Raw genomic sequence first — 20078 nt, forward strand, 5'->3', positions numbered from 1 at the left:
CGCGGGGCGGGGCGCGCGGCGCGGGGGCGGCCTGCGGGCAGTTGGGCGCGGCGGTCGTGAGCGGGCGAAGCTGGCGCAACCTGGAGGCCGCTGCGGGCGACGGCGCGCCGGGCCGGCCGGTGAGGACGCAGGGCCGCGAGCACGCGGGGCCGCGGGCGGGAGCGCGGGGGCGGCGGGCCGAGGCCGGACTGGCACTGAGGCCCGCGGCGGCCGGGCGCCTCAGGACGGAGGTCCACCGGCGGAGTCCGCGCCCGGGCTCCGGAGGCCTTCCAGTCGGCGGGCCCCGTGCGAGGAGGGCCCTTGAGTGCGGAGCCCGCCGGCGGCGGAAGCGTGGAGGCCCGGGGGCGGGGAGTGGGGTCGGCCCGGGGGACGTCCCGCGTGGAACCCGGGGGGTGGGGTCGGCCCGGGGGACGTCCCGCGTGGAGGCCTGGGGAGGGGCTTCGGCCCGGGGGGCGTCCCGTGTAGAGGCCCGGGGTGGGGGCTCGGGCCCGGGCGGGGTCTCGCGTGGAAGCCCGGGGGAGCGTCCCGCATGGAGGCCCACGCCGAGCCACAGGTGGAAGCTCGGCTGGTCGTGACCACACCCTTCTCGGCCTTTGCTTCAGTTGTATCTTAGAGGTGGGAACGAGGTGTTAGGTGTTCATGTGTTTAATCCACTAAGGTCTGGAAATGTTCCTGAAGCACTGGGGAGGCCGCCGAGGGAAAATTGGGACCAGAACGTGGCCCCGTGCATCGCACAAGCACTTTTTCCGTTGATGCGGGCGGCGCAGCCCCCAGTGGCCTCTCACGGGCGAGTCAGAAATGGCTGGAAGAACAGATTTGATCATGTGGTGAAGGAACTAACGTCGGTACCTAGTGTACGGAGAGGGTGGGACGGTCTGACACCCGGGGCTGAACCTTTGAAGGGTGGGTTTCTTTCTTGGTCTGTTTTGTTTCCGTGAGGTAGTTGCGGCCGGACCGCTGTGGAAATGTTCGATGACCGGCAGGTGACGTGGGGCCGGAGCGTTGGTTTTGTGCGGACTGGTGCGGACGGACAGCACAGGCTCCCTCTCTGCCGGGGAGCTGGGACGGGACGCTTGAGGCGGGCGGGCGGGCGGTAGGCTTCCTTGTAGACACACGTGATTTTCATGTTCTTCATCGGCCGGTTTTGCAACGTGTGTGAGTCCCTGTTCCCCAAAGAGAGAGTTCTGTGGAGCGCTCCGTGCCGGGTTCTCTCCCGTGTGCGAAGGGGCCTGGCCAGGTCGCACAGCGCTGTGTGCAAGCAGAGGAAGTGGAGAGACCGGTTTGGGGTCACACCCCGGCCGTGCTGCCCTAGTGCAGGTCCGCGCCGCGCAGTCTGCCCTGAGCCGTCGGACTAGGTGCTGACGTGCAGTTTCCCCAGCTACACAGGTTTGCCGGCGCGTTGATGTGCGTGACCACCCTTTCAGAGCGGACTCCCAGGGTCCTTCGGTACTGATTCATCTCCCAGAGAAGGAAGTGTATGTGATAGATTCATTTGTCTCTGTTCCTTATTGGTAAAATGGGGTTAAAATTTAGCTACCTCATATGGTGGTTGTGAGGACTCGGTGTCTGGCACGCAGCAGGTGCTTGGCTAACGTTAGCCGTGATATCATCAGGGGGAAGAAGAGCCTGGGCACACAGTGGAGCGAAGTAGGCAGTATTTAAGCAGGGTTGTACTGCTTTGGGGGAAAGAGGACCTGATTGGCAAAGTGAAGATTGGTGCGTGGGTAGTTCCTTCTGTCCACACGTTCTGGCTCCTGGTCACCTCAGGACCTCCTCAGTAGTCAGACAGGAACAGTTCTCTTCCTGCTGCTTACCTTTTCAGTTTGGTTCCTGTTTTTCCTCTACCCACTTTCTTATCAGCTTACCACCTGCCCCTTCCACTCAGTGGGGTCGTGCGAGTCCTACATGCCGCAGTGGTGGTAAGCATGCAGGAAAGCCCACTTCCAAGTTGAGTGTCCAGCTGAGGTCACTCGGGTCGTGCTCTGAGATCTGAGTGAGCAGAGCATCAGGGGACTGTAGTGTATTTGTCTGCTCCAGGTTTTACCTTGGCAACAGGGAGTCAAAAATGTGAGAATTACACAAAACTTAATATGATAAAGCCCAGTGTTTGGTGGGTTTCTGGGGATTGTTACATAGGTGGTGATTCTGTAAATGGATCTAATCTTTTTGGAGAGCAACTGGCAGTATATGGTAAAGATTTTGATTTTGGAATCCCAGTTTTGAAAACAAAATCTGATATGCAGTTCCTGTCAGTATGGTAGAGTGTTCTACAGCCAGTAAACATGCTCTGGCAGTCCTGTTCCTATGCTTCCCTCCAGACAAAATTTGAACCATTTGATCTATGGAAATCTATTCAAAAACATGCCTTAACCAAAAAGGTGAAAGCAGGGTACACAGCAGTTACACTGTTGTAAAATCTGTGAAGATGTGGACAAGGATGAGAAGGGATGTTAGTTACATAAGTAGTTTTATTTTAGGGTTCCCCCCACAACAAACTGGTGTTTTAGTTTATACTCATTTTAAAAAGCAAAAATAAAGAGATACTATAGGGCACCTGGGTGGCTCAGTTGGTTAAGCATCTGCCTTCGGCTCAGGTCATGATCCCAGGGTCCTGGGATCGAGCCTCGCATCGGGCTCCCTGCTCGACAGGCGGCCTGTTTCTCCCTCTCCCTCTGCCACTCCCACTGCTTGTGCTCTCCTGCTCTCTGTCTCTGTCTGCCAAATAAATAAATGAATGAATGAATGAATGAATGGCAAGCAAGCACTGTAACGTAGGATGCAGTGATGACTCTCCCAGCTGCAGGACAGAAGGAAACACCACTGCATCCTACATTATAGTACCTTTTTATTTTCGCCTTTTAAAACAACTGTAAACTAAAACACCAGTTTGTGAGGGGTGGGGAACAATCCCATGACGCTAAAATACACCAAGAGGAGATAGCACACCATGGAATCGGGGTAGAGTTGAGGCCACTTGCAGAACTTAGTACCATCAGCAGTCACTAATCTTTCTGAGCCTGAGTTCCTTGATCTGTATGATGGGGGTCATGAGGATTAAACGAGATGATGTGGGCTTGGGCTTGGCGTGGCCTCCTAGCAGTGGCCATCCCTTGGGATTCTGTGGCTTTTGGAGTATGTGCCAGGACCGTCTTTAGGCCTGACACAGATGCCCTCTTGTGGAGGCCTTCTCCCTCTTGCCACCCACCAAATTCCTGTCTACCAGCCTCAATTTCCTTTCTCAGTGGTGCCCACCGTCATTTAACACACTTCTTCTGTCTGCTCCCAATGTGATAAGGAGGGTTCTCGCCCATAATCTCCCATGTTCTTACATACTTACACTTTTTTGATACTGAGTAGGTTCTCAATAAATGTTTGAATGAATTAATCAAATTTCACTTGGGGCAAGGGCAGATGCCAACTTTTATAGGGCCTGAAGATTATACAATTTGGGGTGGGAGTCTCTTTAAGAAAGAGAATACAATGGAGGCGCCTGGGTGACGCAGTCAGTTGGGCATTCGGCTCAGGTTGTGATCTCAGGGTCATGAGATCAACCCGGTGAGTTGGGCTCGGAGCACAGAGTCTGCTTGGGACTCTCTCCCTCTCCCCCCTGCTCTCTCTCTCTCCCTTGTGCTTTCTCTCTCAAAAAAATAAATAAATCTTTAAAAAAAAAAAAAAAACAATGTTATAATAATTAGAAAGTGAGTATTTATTTAGAATGAGGAAAAAGTTACACATTTTAAAAAGCTGACTAATAATAAAAACATCACTAAATAGCATAAAAGTAGCATACTATGTACTTTTAGGTCGCCTCTTCATATGATAGAGAATAGAAAGAGTTCAGTGATCCCTCTAGCATAGTTGACCAAAAATTTTTGATAGTTAGGATGCATAAAACATGATTACACCTGTAGATAACATACATTTGCTGTTTCTGGTACAGCTACAGGTTTGTGTCTCAGAAAAGCAGGAGTTCTGATAAATTCTATTTTGTACGATTCCATTCAAAAAAGTAAAAGAAAAATGGTGGTACGTTTATATTACACTACTGCATTAACAGTTATTTTTCTGACAACTGCAGTGTTGTCTACTGGGTACTAATCTCTCTGCTTACAGTTTTAACATTTCTGATGATAATTTTCCCACAGATGAGCATCTGGCTCCCCATATTTCAAATCTTATTTCTTTCCCATAGCCCACACACTTGCACTGCTGGGCACCGTTGGATCTGTACAGGTTGCCACAGAACCCCGGTCCTGCACCTTTGTTTCACGCGCCTCTCGTGGGTGGGCATAGTGGGTGAGAGCAGTGTTCCTAGAAGCCCTACCTGCTCTGAGATGGCTGGGGTAAGTGTACACAGGAAGTAATGGCAAACGTAAGTGCATCCCACTAAACCCAAACTAAACGTGTCTCCAACTCTTTGTGCCCTTAGCTGCGTCCCCAAAATGCCAACGGCCCCTCCTAAGCTGCCTGACATAAGGGGAATGACATTGTAGTGGAAAGAGGCAGTAGCCTTAGTTGATTGCAATTAGAATGTATTCTGTAAATTCTGCAAAAGGCTACAGCCATAGGCACACTTCGCTTAGAGCCTTTCCTAGGACCGTGGAAGGGGCCAGTGTGTGTGGGGGGCCCAAAAGCTGGAAGCAGAATAGCTTTAGAGTCATGAGGCTTTTGCAGGGGCAGTTCTGGCCCTTTGCTTGATGCCAGATGATGTAGTAGAGGCACAAGGGGTGAGGGTGCTCAGTGCATCTCCTGGTGCTTAGCGGGAGTGTGGGAAGGAAGAAGCAACACCATGGAATTTTACAAATTGTTTAAATTTTACTAGGCTTTATTAACTCTTGTCTCCTTCCTAATTAAAGTCCCAGGTGCTTTGGTAGTAGTTAATAATGTGAATGTTGGAGGAACAAGTCTCAATACCTAAACAAATCGATTCCAGAGACTGCTTAAAAATGTTTTTATTTTACTGACTGTTTTGGAAAGAAGAACCAGCACAGCTCCTAGAGGAAAGACAATAGTTACTGCAGCTTCTTCCTAGAAGGGGAGCAGTGACATACCATAGGTAACCCTACCAGGTAAGACTTCTGACGTGGGGAGTACTTACACAGTGTCTGGGCCAAGAGTGGGGAACTGAAAGCCGAAGTTAGATCCCAGGTGTGCTTCTGATTTCAAAAGTAATGTATACTCATCACTGGAGGCAATTTGAAAAATACGGAACATTGGAAAAAGAAAGAAAATCAACCTTCTTCCCTCCCCCAAAGATAACCACCATAAACGTGTTAAAATGCAGGGGTGTCAAGTTCTGGTTCCTGGAAGATGGAATAAGCACACTGCACGCTGTCATCCCCCCTGACCATGGCTCTAAAGGCTGGACAGCTGCATGGAGCTGGTATTTGAGGACTCTGACAAGTAAATAGTGACAGGAGGAGTGGGCACAAAGGCCAGAATTTGAAGGACCACTGCACCAATGAGGAGTTTCCTGTTTTCCCTCCAGGATTCCCTAGCCTGGTCTGAGGGTATCCGAAAGCCAGAGAGGGGCCCCAGGTGCAAACAGAGTGCCGCAGGGGAAGCCTCCTGCTCTGAGCTATAGGAGAGAATGGGAGGAGGCTGTTGCTTTCCTCCCCTTTTGGTGCATAGATGTGCAATTTTTAAAGTCAGATTGTTTTTGGTTTTTAATCTTAAAGAATTTGGACGCTGGGTGCTAGTCCTGTGTCCACGGGTTGGATCTGTGGCCTTCAGCAAGCCGCTCCATTCTTGGGCTGTGCTGTCTCATGGAAAATAAGGGGGCTGGGCCAGCATTTCACAGTATACACACATACTCCTCTCACCTGTGAACTATGCCGAGGGCTTTCTGGATCCTTACGTACGCTGAAAATTGTTGCTAGATCTCTTGTTTTTTTCTTTCTTTTTTTCTTTTTACTCATGGAAAATTCCAAACATTCACAAAAGTGCATATATCAAAACCAGCTCCAATAATCAACATATGGGCAATTGTGGGTTTTTTTGGGGGGGTGGCTATTATCCCCTTCACTGATTCCCACCTCGATGGATTATTTTAAAGTAAATCCTTGGCATTATTCCACTTTGTCCATAAATACTTTAGTATGTGTCTCTAAGAGAGGGACTTTTCCCCCTTCATATACACACAATACCATTAAAACGTATAGGAAATAAGCAGTACTTATTAAATTACCTAATATCCAGGAAGTGCTCAGATTTCCCTGATTGTTCCACAAATACTTGATTCAGTATTCAAATAAGGTCCACGGGGAGCATTTGGCAGACAACATCTTTTACCAGTTTCTATCACCCCCCGCCCCCGCTTTTCTTTCTTTTTCTTTTTTTTTAGTGTCATTTATTGAAGAAATGAGATCATTTTTCTTGTAGAATTTGCCACATTGTTGTTTTTACTCATAATCTTTTTAATCCTGAGGATGTATTTCACTAGTGATGGGTAGTGAGGTTACTGAGTTTAAAAGTTACTTGAATTAATTCCCTTTGTAATTTAGCTGCTGTCTTAATGTACAGTGAAGATCATTTGTTTCATTTGGTTTGAGATTTTGGGCTTGCTTTTGTAAGGCATTGATTTCATGTTGCTTTCTAATCATGTAAAACATCCATGAGGTTCCCAGGTCAACCCAAGGAAACCCTGCATACTGGACGAAGGGGTCTCCAGGGCTGAATCCCCAGTGCCTTCCGTCCCATGGCAGCCACTGTCAGTAGGCTTTGGTTTATCCTTCCATTGTTGTTTGAAGATAAGCAAATACATATGTTTCTACTCCAGCTCTTTCATTCACTTCACACTAAGGAAGCATAGAGAGTGGGACACCAGGGTGGCTCGGTCAGTTGGGCGTCTGCCTCGGCTCAGGTCATGATGCCAGAGTCCCGGAATCAAGCCCCGCATCAGGCTCCCTGCTCAGCGGGGAGTCTGCTTCTCCCTCTGCCTCTCACCCAGCTCGTGTTCTCACTCTCTCTCTCAAATAAATGGATAAAATCTTAAAAAAAAAAAAATTTTTTTTCAGGGGTCCCTGGGTGGCTCAGTTGGTTGAGTGTCTGACTCTTGTGACCTCAGCTCAGGTCTTGATCTCAGGGTCGTGAGTTCAAGCCCCATATTGGGCTCAGAGCTGCGTGTGAAACCTACGTAAAAAAAACAAAACAAAAACCACTTTATTTTTCATCCAGTAGAATTTTGTTTAACACCAAGTCAGAATACCTGGTGGTCTGAATTATTGACATCTGTTTATTGTTAAGGCAATTCCTTTAAAAACCTAGGAAGTAAATTGTAAGGTTTGCAAATATTGGTTATATCCAAAGTCATGTCTCTGCGCCAATAATCTATGTTCACATTGTGTTGAATTTGTCTGAAAGCGATGTTCCTTTTCCTACATACACAGGGCCTCTGTTTCATATGGTTAGGTAGGAAAGATGGGATAACAGGATTTTATGAGGTGCTTAATTTTTGGCTACTAAATACAATAAATTAGTTGGAATCAAGAGCACATTTCCTTTCATTTTACTTTTACAATGAACTGTCTTTCTCAGACTCACAGATTCTTAGAGTGAAGAGGATGTGATTGACCGCAGTCTTCCCCTGTCATTTTCCAGAATAAAATCTGGGCCAAGAGTGGGGAAGTGAAAGCTGAAGTTAGATCCCAGGTGTGCTGCCTTCCAGCTTCTACCCCCAGGCTGCTGCTGTGCGCTTCTTGTCTCCCACAGGGCCTGCCTTTTTATCCCAGCTCGGTGGACACCTTGCTGCCAATGTGGGCTGCCCTTCCTCATGTTTGAGGGACAGCGATGCCAGGGGTTCAAGTCCTCATTGGTCCTTAGGCTTCCCCCAGGTAATGCAGCATCCCAGAGCACCTGCTGGGGCAGTGTGTGTGAATGAGTTCCGCAGCACCCTTCTCCCCAGGTTTCCAGCGCCAAACGCCATTTCTGTGGTGCTCCGACCATGTCGCCTACCAGGGGACAGCAGAGCTGTATTCTGGGGAAGAGGTGTGTTTGTGCAGCACATGGGTGTAAATGGCCCGCCTGCCCTCCATCTGGCTAGCTGTTTCTTCTCAGCTCTTTGAGGCACTGCCTTACAGCACTAGTTCTGACATTTTTTTCTCTGATTCCTTACATTGAATGAAGTACTTAGTTGCTTATTTCAAAAACTACCAGTCATGCTTGTTAGGGAATAAAAGCACCTATCTTTGCTGTGCTATAGTGAAGAGGTAAGGAGCCCAGGGCGCAGGAGCCAGGTGAGAACTCTGTCTGAACACTCATTGCCAACACTGCCGTGCATTGTAGGTACTTTAGAAAAATGCAGTGAAAATAAGCGTCACGTTCTGCTTCCTTTGTTGGTCAGTATAGACATATGTTTGATGATCCTTCTGAAAGAGGCAGCTGAAAATATTTCAAGGAAGGTGGGAGGTTTTTTTGCACAACAGAATTTTAAGCCCACTTGCTTTACTGTGGACTGTGGACTATGCTTTTGTCTGGGAAGCCAGATTTTCCAGTAGACAGGGAGGAGGCTTTGTGGCCAAGTCCAGGCTGGCTCTGTCACTTCTGAGTTATGTGTTCCGTGGCAGACTTTTTTTTTTTTTAATAGCCTTTATTTTTTAGAACAGTGTTGAGTTCACAGCAAAGTTGAGTTGCAGGTGCAGAGATCTCCACATGCCCCTGTCCCTCTTACGCACAGCCTGTCCCACTAGCAACACCCCACCCCCACACACAGAGAAGCACCTTTTTACAACCTGCATTGACATGTCATCACCCAAAGCCTTGACAGACTTTTGAGCTGAATTTTCCAACTTCAAGATGGAAATATGTGACAAGGTAGTTTTTAAATTTTTTACTAAATGAGTCTAGGAGCTGAGTTTATAGTAGGTAGCACTGAATGTCAGTAGTGGGAATTGTGTCCAGCTACAGAAATATTTTTAGGAATGAAGACTGCAAGGCATTTCATTCACATGGAAGGAAGATGGGAAAATAAACTGTAGTCCCTTGTATGGCCCTGGTTCTTTACACCACTGCTTCCCTCTGGATTTCTAGAGAGGTTTTCTGGCAGCAGGAAAAGTGAGCAGGGGCTCATGTCTACCATGGAGGGCTCCCAGGACTGCAGAACACCTCCTGTGTTTGTAGTCTGTCTTGCATACTCTTGCCCTTTTAATATTTATAAGCACACGAGGCAAACTAATTTCTGTCAGGTCATAATTTATGTAAAACAAATACATTCAGTGCATACATTTTTCATCTTGTCCCGTGACCAGCCAGGCTGCAGCAAATGACTGCTGTGAGGGAGTGGCCTCGTGTTTCTCCCCAAGAGTCCGGTTGTGCTGCTTGTTGTAAAGTAGACTGATTGACTTTGAGAGCAGGGTTAATACTCAGGCACTGGGATTCCATGCCAGTTTTCTGTTAAGTTCCTCACTTTCCTAGATTTCTTAAACTTAAAGGCAAGTAATTATTAAATGTGTGATTGATGCCACATTACCATTATGCAACAGCAAATGGCTTTTCTTTGGAACATCAGCAGTAGGGTACCTTGGGATCATTTCCTCAATGAGCCTCCAGAGTGAGAGTGTCTCATGGCCCTGAGTCTCAGCTCGAGCCACATTGAGGTCTCTGGACCAGATGAAAATCACCAGGAAGTCCATTTGCTGCTGAGAAGGCGTGTGGACCTGCACAGGTCTCTCGTGGACCAAGAAGTGGTTTTCATTTGTCTTTTTCTTTTTCTTAGAGAAAAAAATTAAAAGTGTGCTATTTTAAATATGTTTATTATCAAACACAGATCTTGGGAAACCGCACAAATCAAATACATGGCTTAGTGGATTATAATAAAGTGAACACGGTTCCGATCAAGCGATGCAACCATGCCAGCCACGCCAGAGGGCCCTTCCTGGTACCCCATCCTAGAGACGGAACCCCTCCCACCTAGAGGGGACCACTCTCCTGAGTTTTCTAGTATGAATCTCCCCTTGCATGCTCTTCTTACAGCATGCTCACCCAAATGTGCCCCTCTGGGTGCTGTGGGTGAGTTTTGCCCGTTTTGTTTTAGAAGTATGTGCTTAGGACTTTCTTTTTTTTTTTTTAATTTTAAATATTTATTTATTTATTTGAGAGAGACAGAGATAGTGAGAGAGAGCTCGAGCAGGAAGGAGGGGGAGAAGCAGGCTTCCCGCGGAGCAGGGAGCCCGATGCAGGGCTCGATCCCAGGACCCTGGATCATGACCTGAGCCGAAGGCAGAGGCTTAACCATCTGAGCCACCCAGGCACCCCTGTGCTTAGGACTTTCTTACAATAAGGAGAAGGGAAAGAACCTGAAGAAATTTTTTCCATCTAAAATTACTAAGAAAAAAACCTAAATGAGAATATACAATAGAATAAATAAGAGCAGTGACTACTTAAAATATGTTTTGGTTGTATATATATTTTCAGAATTGTAGCTTTACTTAAAGGGGAAGAGTCTCTTTGGTGCCCAGGGTAAAACATCCCATGGTTCCTTCAGAAGGACCTGCTCTTGGTGCTTCAGTCTTGGTTAAATACTGTGGGCAGACCAAGGACTCAGCTCATCTGTTTGCACATTGGAGACACCTTGCAGGTGGAATCTTCTTCACTCACCTTCCTTCACTTTTGCATTAACTACTCACTTGTGAAATTGAAATGAAAAATGTCATATTTATGGTTCTCGTAACCTCCTATATCCCATGTTTAATATTAGTGGCATGAATATTAGTGATCTTCTCGTGTGTTCTGTTGGTGACCGTAGTCTTTGTCTTTCGCTGCTCCTGTCTGTACAGTGCATTGCCTAAGGAGGCAGTTCGTGCTCTTCGATGCCAGTGCCAGGAACTAAGTAAACACTTAGCAAACATTCACAGTAGGAATTTAGTTCCTGCTATCAGGGCCCATAAAACCTGGAGAGAGAATTAGGAGATCACGGATAACTACGAATCTGAACCAAACATGTGCCTGTCCATGAGGGGTGGCCCGTCATGTGCAGGAGTGGGGGCAGGAGGTGTATTTGGCAGAACAACACAAACCGCCTTGTCATTTTGCTCACTCCATTACCAGTTCACTGTCCCCGGGGGTTTTAGCTTTCTTGCGTTTTGCTGCTTGTTTCACAAATCACACGTGTGTGGAAGTTCTCGCTCACGTGGCTGGGAGCCTTGTCTTTGCTGGGTAGGCTTTAAGTGTGCGGCAGAGGTTGCTCGGTGGGTGATGAGAAGCTTTTAAACTTAATTCAAGAGACAAAAGTTCCTGAGATGGTTCTTCTTGGTAACAAAATAAGCATGAAAAAGATGAAAGGGTCAGGGGACTCAGCAGTTAGGTTGGCGCATGAGGGAATGGATTGGAAATTAGTGAGATTGATTCTCTTTGAAATTTACTGCAAATTAGTAGAAGGCTTGTCAAAGGCAAGTGAGTGAAATAAAATAGTTTTTGTATCAGCTCCATTCTTTCTTGAATAAACCTCTGGCATTTGTTTTTTGCTACACTATATTTTACTGGTAAATATTTTTCTTCAAATTGACTTTCAAACACAAATACACACCTTTAAGAAGGAAATTTGCCATAAGTAGAAGGTAACTATATTAATACAAAGAAAAGCAAGCCAGTATTATTAGATTCTAGCTGATACCCAGCCTCTTCTTTCTTTGTTAAAAACAGTAACATGATTAGCCCTGTTCAACTTAATAGCCTAAAACTAGAGACCTTTCCCGTGTCACAACATGGAGATTGGAAAAGGGCATGAGTGCCTTGCTGGGCCGTCGGTATTGTCATTCGTTCAGCGGGCAGTGGGTGGTGAGGAGAACAAGGACCTTGTGAGGACAGGTAAGGGGTGCTGGGAAGGGCCTGGCCTGGGGCAGGTGCTCCTCACACCAGGTGTGTGGTCCCCGTGTCACTCTGACAGCACCTGTCCAGCCTGGTAAGACCCTACTTCAAACACCAGGGAGTACAGAGCTGGCCAAGAGCAGCCTGGCTGTACTCACCTGCTGTTCTTGGCTTTCGCCCCCCCACCCCCCACCACAGCCGTGTGCTGCCTGGTGTGTGTGGGACCTGCTCCTCTTTGCTGAAATGTACCATCAAGCACTTAACAGTGTGTGGTCAGCACATTGACTCTCTGGGCCGGTGGAGGTAGGCTGTGCCAGGGGACTCTAGGCAGCCAGACAAAGGGACAGGCCACTGTTGGATGAGGTTTTGTGAGTTCAATGAGGTGACACACTGCCTGGCTCGCAGAAGCACCGGGAAATACTGTCTTTCGGAACAGTGCCTGGTATTTTATGCTCCACCAATCTATGTATGAGTGGAAGGTAATCTTAACTCTGTTCTGATGTAATTTAAGACTCTCTAGAAGTTGCAGAAATAGAGCAGAGAATTCCTGTGCACCTGATAATTTTTTTTACATTGTTTTAATATCTAACTATTTTTTTTAAAGATTTTATTTATTTGACAGAGAGAGAGACAGCGAGAGAGGGAACACAAGCAGGGGGAGTGGGAGAGGGAGAAGCAGGCTTCCCGCTGAGCAGGGAGCCCTATGCGGGGCTCGATTCCAGGACCCTGGGATCATGACCTGAGCCGAAGGCAGACGTTTAATGACTGAGCCACCCAGGTGCCCCCTAAATAACTATTGATCACTCTTTGGGTTCTTTTTTTGTTTTAGAGGCATCTTCATTCTTAGCTGGTGAAGAATGGGGGAGATAGAAGGAACATACAGAGTCCTGCAGACTCCAGGGACACGCTTGGGCACCCAGACCCCAACAGGGGTGAGCACCCTCGAGCCTGGGCAGACTCTCTTGGCAACAGCGGCACGGGCGTCAGCCAGAATGCAGGAGAAGCACCTTCACATCCGAGTGAAGCTGCTGGACAACACTATGGAAATATTTGACATTGAGGTAAGAAGTATAATGTTTGGAAGAATATTTCCTATACTTTCTAAAAGTCAAGTATTATGCACCACATTCCATGTTGCTGATCAGACTTTGCCTATTTATCAAGCTGACCAAGAGTGACTTTGGTAACACTAAGATCCTTGCAAACAGTGGATCTGGGTTTCTCCTTTTATTTTGGAAAGTGGTATTCTCCTGTCTCTCCTTTAAAATTCTGATATGGGGGCGCCTGGGTGCTCAGTTGGTTGAGCGTCCAGCTCTTGATTTTGGCTCAGGTCATGATCCCAGGGTCGTGAGATTAAGCCCGGGGTCGGGCTCTCTGCTCAGTGGGAGTCTGCTTCTCTCCCTCTGTTCCTCCCCCAACCGTGCGCATGTGTGTGTGCACGCATGCGCTCATTCTCTCTCTCTCACTCTCTCTAAAAGAAAATAAATCTTTAAAAAAATGTATTTTTAAGAAATTAAAATAAAATTCTGATACAACATGGCCTTTCCATTCTTATTCTGAAAGGCTGGCTGAATGCTATAGAGCACAGGCCAGACCCAGACGGCCTCTGCCCCATTCTGCCCGGGTGCAGGAGGGCAGTTAGCCTCCCGGTGGGTTAGCTCCTCATCTGAAACATGGGGGTGATCACAGCCCCCTTTCTCAGGGTGGCTGTGGAGAGGACTGAGCACTCACCGTGCAGGCAGTAGTGCTTAGTATTAGCGTAGGATTTGTTTATCAGCAGTGATAACATTTTTATTTTGAAAATTCCCTAGTAGATTGCACTGGTAATGTTGGTAAAAACCATTGAATATAACAAAACTGTGTAACTGTATGTAAGTGTATATGTATTTAAATAATACTTCTTAGACCTATATAATACTTTAGAAAACACTGGTTTTCTAAATGGCATTAGAATGAGTGTGATTTTTAAAAATTACTTATTTATTTTATATGTAATGCATAAATATGTTCTCTTTTCTAATATTTTCATATTGGTTTAAAGTAATAGCTTTAGAAGTTTTTTCTGCTCTTAATGTCACAAAAGGAAGGACAAGAGAATGAATTTAAACTTTAGCAAGAGGTTTATTTGTGCTCACGATGTCTGTCAAGAAGTCAGGATGCTACACAGAAAATGAGATTATTGAGGTAGGGTCCAGGCTGTGAGGAGCCTAAAGGAAACCTCTAGGCTCTGGTGATGCCTAATTGCAAAATACATTGCATGGGAAAAGGTAAGGTGGGGGGCGAGGTAGTGACCCAGGGGATCATGGAGGGGGGTGCTGGAAGTCAGGGCTGTCCTCCAGGCCTCTTGCCTCAGGCCCTGGGCACACCAGCCTCTCTTGCCTCTCTTGCTTGAGTATTTGATTGCAAGTATCTAGTGCATAGATTCATAGTATCTGAACTCAAGGGACCCTGAATGCTTCTTTTAAGGTCTTATTTGAGGAGGAAATCACATAGCATTTCATCAGGGCAGTAGTAATTAAAACTGGTAGGACCTATCTGTTCCAACTTCCCAAGTCATTCCTGTGTTGCCAGAGGCAGCCTCTGCCAGGAATGTAGTCCAAAACAGGCAGCCTTTGAACCCTGGAGAACTGGTGGTTGGCTGTTGGCTCTCTCTGGCAGCATGTCCTCGCTCTGCTGGGTACTCTTTGATAAGTCACCTGCAGGAAATGGGTTAAAGATCGGGGAGGTTAGTTGGGTTCCCAGATATCCTCCAGCCAGATGCTCGCAAGAGTTTCCACCATGTTCCCATCCTTTGATAAACACACCCACTACGGTCTAGGCTCATAAAAGGTTCAAAATTTTTAAAAGAAAGGAGGGATGGGAGAGGAGAAAAGAACGGGAAGAACTGAACTATTTAAAGCTTTTTTTCAAAGCCCCTTTTTTTGTCCTGCTTAATGGTCTTTATCAACTAACACAAGAAAGAAGAAAGCATACATTTATTGTTGAGTCATAAATAAGATGTAACCCTTCTCCAAGATACACATTATTATATTACTAAGTGTCTGGGTCACTTTATACATCAGGAACTCAGAAGTGGCATTTTGTAAAGGTTTCAACATACTTAGAGCTTCTCGAAGTTGAGAGTGTTGTGTTGGGGAGGAAGAATCTCCTTGGCCCTCCCAGCTCCTCCTAGCTGGACTAAGAATCAAATTGACATGAGACAGATTAACTGGTGAAAATCAAACTTCGTAGCGTACAGGGAATGCACAGATAAGGAAATTCCAAACATAGTCGGGCAATGTGATGCTTATACGAGCACAGGAGAGGGGTTGGGTCTGGGACACAAAGGGGAGAGGGACCATTAGCAGGGAGGGGGGAGGAGAGGTCTGGGAATAGGGGTTGCCTATCCTGTAGAGAAGTGTCTCAGGTGAAAAGGAGTCTGTTAATAGCTCTCTTCCTGGTATGGGCAGGCAATTAAGGGGGCAGTAAAGAGCTTTTCCTGAATCTGCTGGGTTTTGATTGCCTTTAACTCAAAATAATGTTCATGCCACAGTGGCCCATCTGGGGTGGCCTGCTCTTGGCCCCTATAGTTGCTTCTGTTAATCAGATTTAACCATCATACTCATTTCCATGCAGGTGGGATATTTTGATAAGCCTGGCAGAGTCAGAAATTAAAGAACCACATTGCTGCCACATACCGTTAGTTGGGTGGGCTACTTTTTGAATTGTTACCCACCAATGGCATACCTTTTAGGAAGAGTTAAAATTCAGTATATTTTTGTAAGTTATTTGTATTCAGCTTCCAAGTACCCTGTCTTCTAAAATTATATCAGTTGGTTTTGCTAAATAACCACTCCAAAACCTAGTAACTTAAAACAACAAATTTTGAATGCATGTTTGATTGGCTTGGGAGGGTCTTCTGGTCTGGGCTGGCCTAGAGGGGCTAGTGGTCTAGGGTGGCATGTCTTCCATGTCTGGCACCCCCAACTGGAACCTCTTTCCATTTGGAATATCGCCCTCCAGGGAGCTAGTTGGCCTTATTTGCATGGTGATGGAAATGTTCTCAAGAGTGGAAGTTGTGATGTACCTGTAGGCTTGGGATTCATGCATCACAGCTCCCACCATGTTTAACTGATCCAAGCACACCAGCAGGCAAGCCCCAATTCTGAGAGTGGGGAGCAATAGAGCTACCTTGATGGAGGAGTGCCAGGCAATTTGTGGCCATTTTTTACAGTCTACCACAACAGCTGCTGCCAATGGACGGGGAATGTAGTCCCTGGAAAGATGACTGTCTCTGTGCAGCTCTAGTATCTTGTGTCAGTGGGCTAGTCTTCTTTGCCAGGCGACATGCTTTGTGGGGCCTGCCCCGAAGCAAGCCACCTGGCCTTCTCTGGGTGGATGTGCTTCCCCCATAGCCTTCCACGAGAGGCTGGCCCAAGAAGGTAGGTTTGCCCTGATCCTTTCTCTCCAGTGTCTCCCATAAGTCATGGCTCCAAAGATTTAAAAGATCCAGAGATGGAGGCTGGTTGCCACTGGGGACCCCTCAGTGATCCACCACCACTTGTCCCCTGACCTCTGGTAACTGAACAGACCTGAGTTCACTTCTCAGTGAGTCACACAGAGAAACCGCACCAGGTAAGCTGTCGCACAAAGAAAACTTTATTTGCAGCCAATAAGGAGATCACAGGGAATAACTTCCAAAGCCAGGACTCCCGAGCAAGGATGGATGGATTCCTTTTATTTAGGGTTCGGATGAATACTCAGGAGAGCCTTGTCATCGTATGTAGAGGTGGGCATAAAGTCACACATGTGCCTTAAGGAGAGGCTTGTGCTCCTCCTTGGGCAGAGGTCTTAGTATCATAATGAGGTCAGGGTAACTGTGGGCCGCTCCGTGGTCCATCTGCACAGGCGTGAGTCCATGAGTCGCGGGTTGAGCTCCCACTGGTCCGGGTGGTCCGAGCAGTTGTTACTGCCTGGGGCGGGGGGGGGCAGTTTCAGTGTCCATCACCGAATACTTTACGTGTCGGGTCTCTGCCTGAGTTAAGAGAGCAGCTGGAAAGAAGAGCTTCAGGAAAAATGTGGGATGAAGGTCATTGGGTACAAGCAGATGGGCAGTAAAGGTCAGGTCTTGGGGTCTAACTGGTGACGCTGGCTCCGCCACCCTCCACCCTTTATATTTGAGCTAAAAGACACGGGTTGTGGTCTGGTGGTGTTGGCTGTTGTGGGATGGTGCACACTCGAGGTACGGGGCAGTAGGCGTACAGAACACTGAGACCGCAGTCTGGGCCTCTGATGGCAGCACAGAAGGCAAGTCTTGGTGAAGACACTCCCTGTCCCAGAGCTCGTCTGTGGTCTCTCTCCTCCTAGAAGGCAGGTTCCAGGAGATGAGACTTTATTTGATGCACTGCAGAACCATCAGTGTTTGGAATAGTGTCTTGCTTTGTAAATATGTGTCGAATAAAGGAAATAAAAAGTAGATTGGGTTAACATCCTTTCTTCAAGAGTGTTTTGAATTTTTCCCTCTGTAGCAGAGTTTTCCGACCTCAGATTCAAGTGTGTGGTTTTGTTTGTCTGGGGGTTTGGGCGTCTACACCCATCTGATTGCTCACTTGGTTTGTTTTTTTACTTAAGTCTTGGGCAGCAGTGTCTGTGACCTTGCTGGGTTCACGCAGTGATACAACCTTGGAAGGCCCCGGCTTCTGCATACGGATACTTACAGATCACTGGCGTTGTGTGGAATCCCTAGTTGCTACTGAAAGGGCCTTCTTAACTCAGGGACGAATTTGATATGCAGTTATTTTTGAAATGCTTATATTTTGCTTCAGTGAAAATACAGAGCAGCTCAGCCTGAAGACCTTCCTGTTGGTGTTCGTGCCTCTTTCCGTGCAGTGTGTTGTTTCGTGTTGGTCTTCAACAAGTAAGACAGCCTTGGCCATCCTCATTATATTTGCTTCAGAAAGGTGAGCTGCAAGTCCCCAGTTTTATTTCTATCGCCCATCTCCCAGAGATGGACAGCAACATGCAAAAGAATGAAACTGGGGTCTTCTGGGTGGCTCAGTCGGTTAAGCATCTGCCTTCGGCTCAGGTCGTGATCTCAGGGTCCTGGGATCAAGCCCCGCATCGGGCTCCCTGCTCAGTGGGGAGCCTGCTTCTCCCTCTCCGGCTCCCCCGTTTGTGCTCTATCTCTCTCTCTCTGTGTCAAATGAATAAATAAAATATTTTTAAAATAATAGAATAAAAATTAAAAACAAATAATTAAAAAAAAAAAGTCAGACACTTAACTGACTGAGTCACCCAGGCATCCTGAGCATGCAGCTCTTGATTTCAGAGTCGTGAGATCAAGCCCTGTGTCAGGCTCCCCACTGGGCATGGAGCCTGCTTAAGATTCTCTTTCTCCCTCTCCCTCCGCCTACCGCCCCCCCCCCAAAAGCATGCATGCTCCCTCTCGCTCACTCTCTCCCCCTTCCTCTCTAAAAAAGAAAAAAAAAAAAAAAACCTCACAGCCTTTAGCTGTCACTTCCCTTCCCCCTATCCCTTTAGCTGTAAGCAAACAGTAATGTACTTTCTGCCTCTCTAGGTTGCACTGCTCTGGACATTGCATATGAGTGGGGTTATACATGGTCTTTTCACTGAGCATCCTGTTTCAGAGGTTGATCCATGTTGTAGAATGCATCAGGACTGCTTTCTTTTTTGTGCCCAAATAATACTCCGGTGTATGGGTAGGCCACATTTTGTTTATCTGTTCCTCAGCTGACAGGCACTCCACCTGTGGCTCTTAGGAACAGTACTGCTGTACACATTCACATTCCGGTGTTTGTGTGGACATGTGTCTGTTGCTCTTGAGTGTATTCCGAGGAGTGGAATTGCTGGGTCAAGTGGTAACTGCTCAGTTATTTGAGGAACTGCCAGACTGTTTTCCAGAGTGGCTGGCTGCACATCCCACCAGCGGTGGGTAAAGGCTTCGTTCTCTCCATGTTCTCACCTACATTTGAATTATCTGGCTTTCTAATTCTACTCATCCTAGCAGGCATGACGTGGGAGCTTATGGTTTGAGGTGAAATTCTAAGGTATTTTTAATGGCTAAAGAAGGGAATGTTTTGAACCAAAAATATAAGAATTGTACCATTAAACAGTTACCTGCAGGCTGGTTCCTTGGGGAGGTTGTGAGTAGTTATGAAGTGAACCCCCTCACAGAGCCCAGGTACACCCGTGGGACAGACCTTCCTACATCCCAGGGTAGTGAGGGCCGCCGAGAAAGCGCAGCTGAGGGCTGGCCACGGCGCGCCTGAGATGGAGCTGGCCAAGAGCAGAAGCTTAAAACTTCCTTTAGAGTCTTCATGTAAATTTATAGAACGAGGAACTTTTATTGACACTGTATTTTTCAATCAGTTATTTATCTCATTTGTAAGTAACAGCTACCAGTATCTTTGATTCCCCTTGTCCATATAAGTCATTTGCTGCCACCGACTTAGACTTACCAGGACTTTGTAAGATAGTTGGGTGACATACACTTTGTGGTTCTTTATGTTGATGACTAATGAAATTAGAATACTTTTTGTGTGGGAGGGTATTTATCTGCTGATGCGAGGGAGGGAGAGAGGCCTGCGCGGTGGAGTCCGGGGAGCCATCTGCCTCAGCTTCGGTTGTGTCTCATTTTAAGTGACATTTGACATTTATTGATGGGAGTTTTAGCTACCTGTGGGTCAGTCAGTGGCCAGTTTTTTGATCTAGTAAAGTCTTGACTTATTTTCAGTTGATTAAATGAATTTTGTGGTTTTGAAAATAGAAATCTGGCCACAGCTCTAGAAAGTCTTTTTTTTCTGAACCATAAAAGAAACCATCTGGAAGCCGTGTGTCAGCTCGTCTTGTCCTGTGTGCAGAGTCACGGGGTTGAAATGCTTTCCCTCCACGCCACTCTGTGTGGAAGGCCTGTAAACGTTATTCCTGGTGCAGTGGAGGGAGAGGCCCTCTCTTAGACTTCAGGGCAAGATTTCTAGAACAGATACACACCCATAGTCATTGGTTACTCACCACCAGGTTTAGGAACTAATGTGAATTTTAGCTTTTCTGTTATCTGGAAGCTAATAATGTGGAAAAGGTGATATTTAGTATTTTAGATTAAAAGTAATCTGGGATATAGTTTGGGTGTGTGAGACCTCACCCATGGAAGTGAACGTCCTGTGCCTTTGCTGATAAGTGGGGAGTGAGTTCTAACGAATATGAGGGTTTTCTTGATTATTCATTTAACTGTTTGCTCACATTCTCCTCTTTATCATACTTAAAATTTGGGGAATAGG

At 46.8% G+C, this 20078-nt stretch overlaps 1 protein-coding gene across 3 annotated transcripts in view; it reads left to right on the forward strand.

Moving 5' to 3' along the window:
• Positions 1-20078, forward strand: part of FARP2 (FERM, ARH/RhoGEF and pleckstrin domain protein 2) — a 117307-nt gene continuing 97229 nt past the window's right edge. For all 3 annotated transcript variants that reach the window (XM_036081844.2, XM_036081849.2, XM_036081848.2), the window contains exons 1-2: positions 1-119; positions 12632-12863. In XM_036081844.2, the coding sequence (XP_035937737.1) occupies positions 12660-12863 (204 nt within the window). In that variant the 5' untranslated portion in view covers positions 1-119; positions 12632-12659. The remainder of the gene's footprint in view (positions 120-12631; positions 12864-20078) is intronic.

The sequence above is a fragment of the Halichoerus grypus genome, chromosome 4 (assembly GCF_964656455.1).
Source record: "Halichoerus grypus chromosome 4, mHalGry1.hap1.1, whole genome shotgun sequence".
Lineage (NCBI taxonomy): Eukaryota > Metazoa > Chordata > Mammalia > Carnivora > Phocidae > Halichoerus > Halichoerus grypus.